This window comes from Perkinsus marinus, assembly GCF_000006405.1.
Source record: "Perkinsus marinus ATCC 50983 genomic scaffold scf_1104296939672, whole genome shotgun sequence".
NCBI lineage: Eukaryota > Perkinsozoa > Perkinsida > Perkinsidae > Perkinsus > Perkinsus marinus.
Window position 1 is genome coordinate 1 of NW_003213124.1, and position 933 is coordinate 933.

Here is a 933-nt window from a genome sequence, read left to right on the forward strand (position 1 = left end):
AAGACTTGTCGTATTCCCATCGCGGTGAGTACTACTGGTTCTCACCTACACCGTATTGGAGTATGTGATTTGTTAGCTGGGAGACACTCAGCTTATCCGACGACCAAGAAGGCCGCATCCCTTTTGTGTAGGACACCAGGAGGTGCTCATTCGACTTGACCGCTTCAGACGATACGACCGGTCCAAGTATCGGCGATTTGACCCAGAGACTACATCACCTCAACGCCCTGAGTCATGACACGCCTTCTGGCAATTTACCAGTGTCCATCAACTTTGACTTTTCGCGTGGTGTTTGACGAGTTCGGTGATTTATGGTAGGCATTATTGATCGCCTTCTGATGGCCACTTCAGAAGAATCCTCTTCCGCCACGCCTTCATCGAGCGAAGCCTCAGAGGAGGTCGGGGTGGACACCCTCCAGACGGCTGTAACAGATCTGGTTTCCTCTTGTGATCTCGAGAGCATATCATTGAGGGAGCTTAGGCGCCTACTAGAAAAGAAGCTCCAACTACCCGATCTCGCGCTTGATAAGTAGAAACCTAACCCAGCCGACGTGGCGATCTGTTTCTCCAGGCAGAGGAAGGCTATCAAGGACATGGTTGGGGAAGCCATCACGAAGGCCGAGCAAGAAAGAGATGATAAAGTGATGAAGGCTGAGGTATTCAGCAAGCGTCGCTTTGGGGGTTCTACTGTGGCAAGTTGCCTTTGATCAGGTCGCGGTCAAACGGGAGCGGAACGAGTCGCCACCGAAAGTTTCCACTAGAAAGCGAGTGAAGAAAAACGAGAAATCCGAAGATGATGAATCCTCCTCTTCACCGTCAAACACATCCTCAGCTTCAAGCGATGCTTCATCTGATGATGCCAGAGAGGCAGCGGCACCCAAGCGCAAATCGACTAGGAGTAGAACTCCACCTCCCGAGTGGGTTAACTAAGCG

At 51.4% G+C, this 933-nt stretch overlaps 1 protein-coding gene across 1 annotated transcript; it reads left to right on the top strand.

Moving 5' to 3' along the window:
* Positions 1-338: 338 nt before the first annotated feature.
* Positions 339-933, top strand: Pmar_PMAR007020 (conserved hypothetical protein; the record flags this gene model as incomplete). The annotated part of the gene is made up of 3 exons (XM_002782481.1): positions 339-529; positions 572-656; positions 712-933. 3 exons carry the CDS (start codon positions 339-341, stop codon positions 928-930), a joined length of 495 nt encoding a protein of 164 aa, XP_002782527.1. The 3' UTR covers positions 931-933.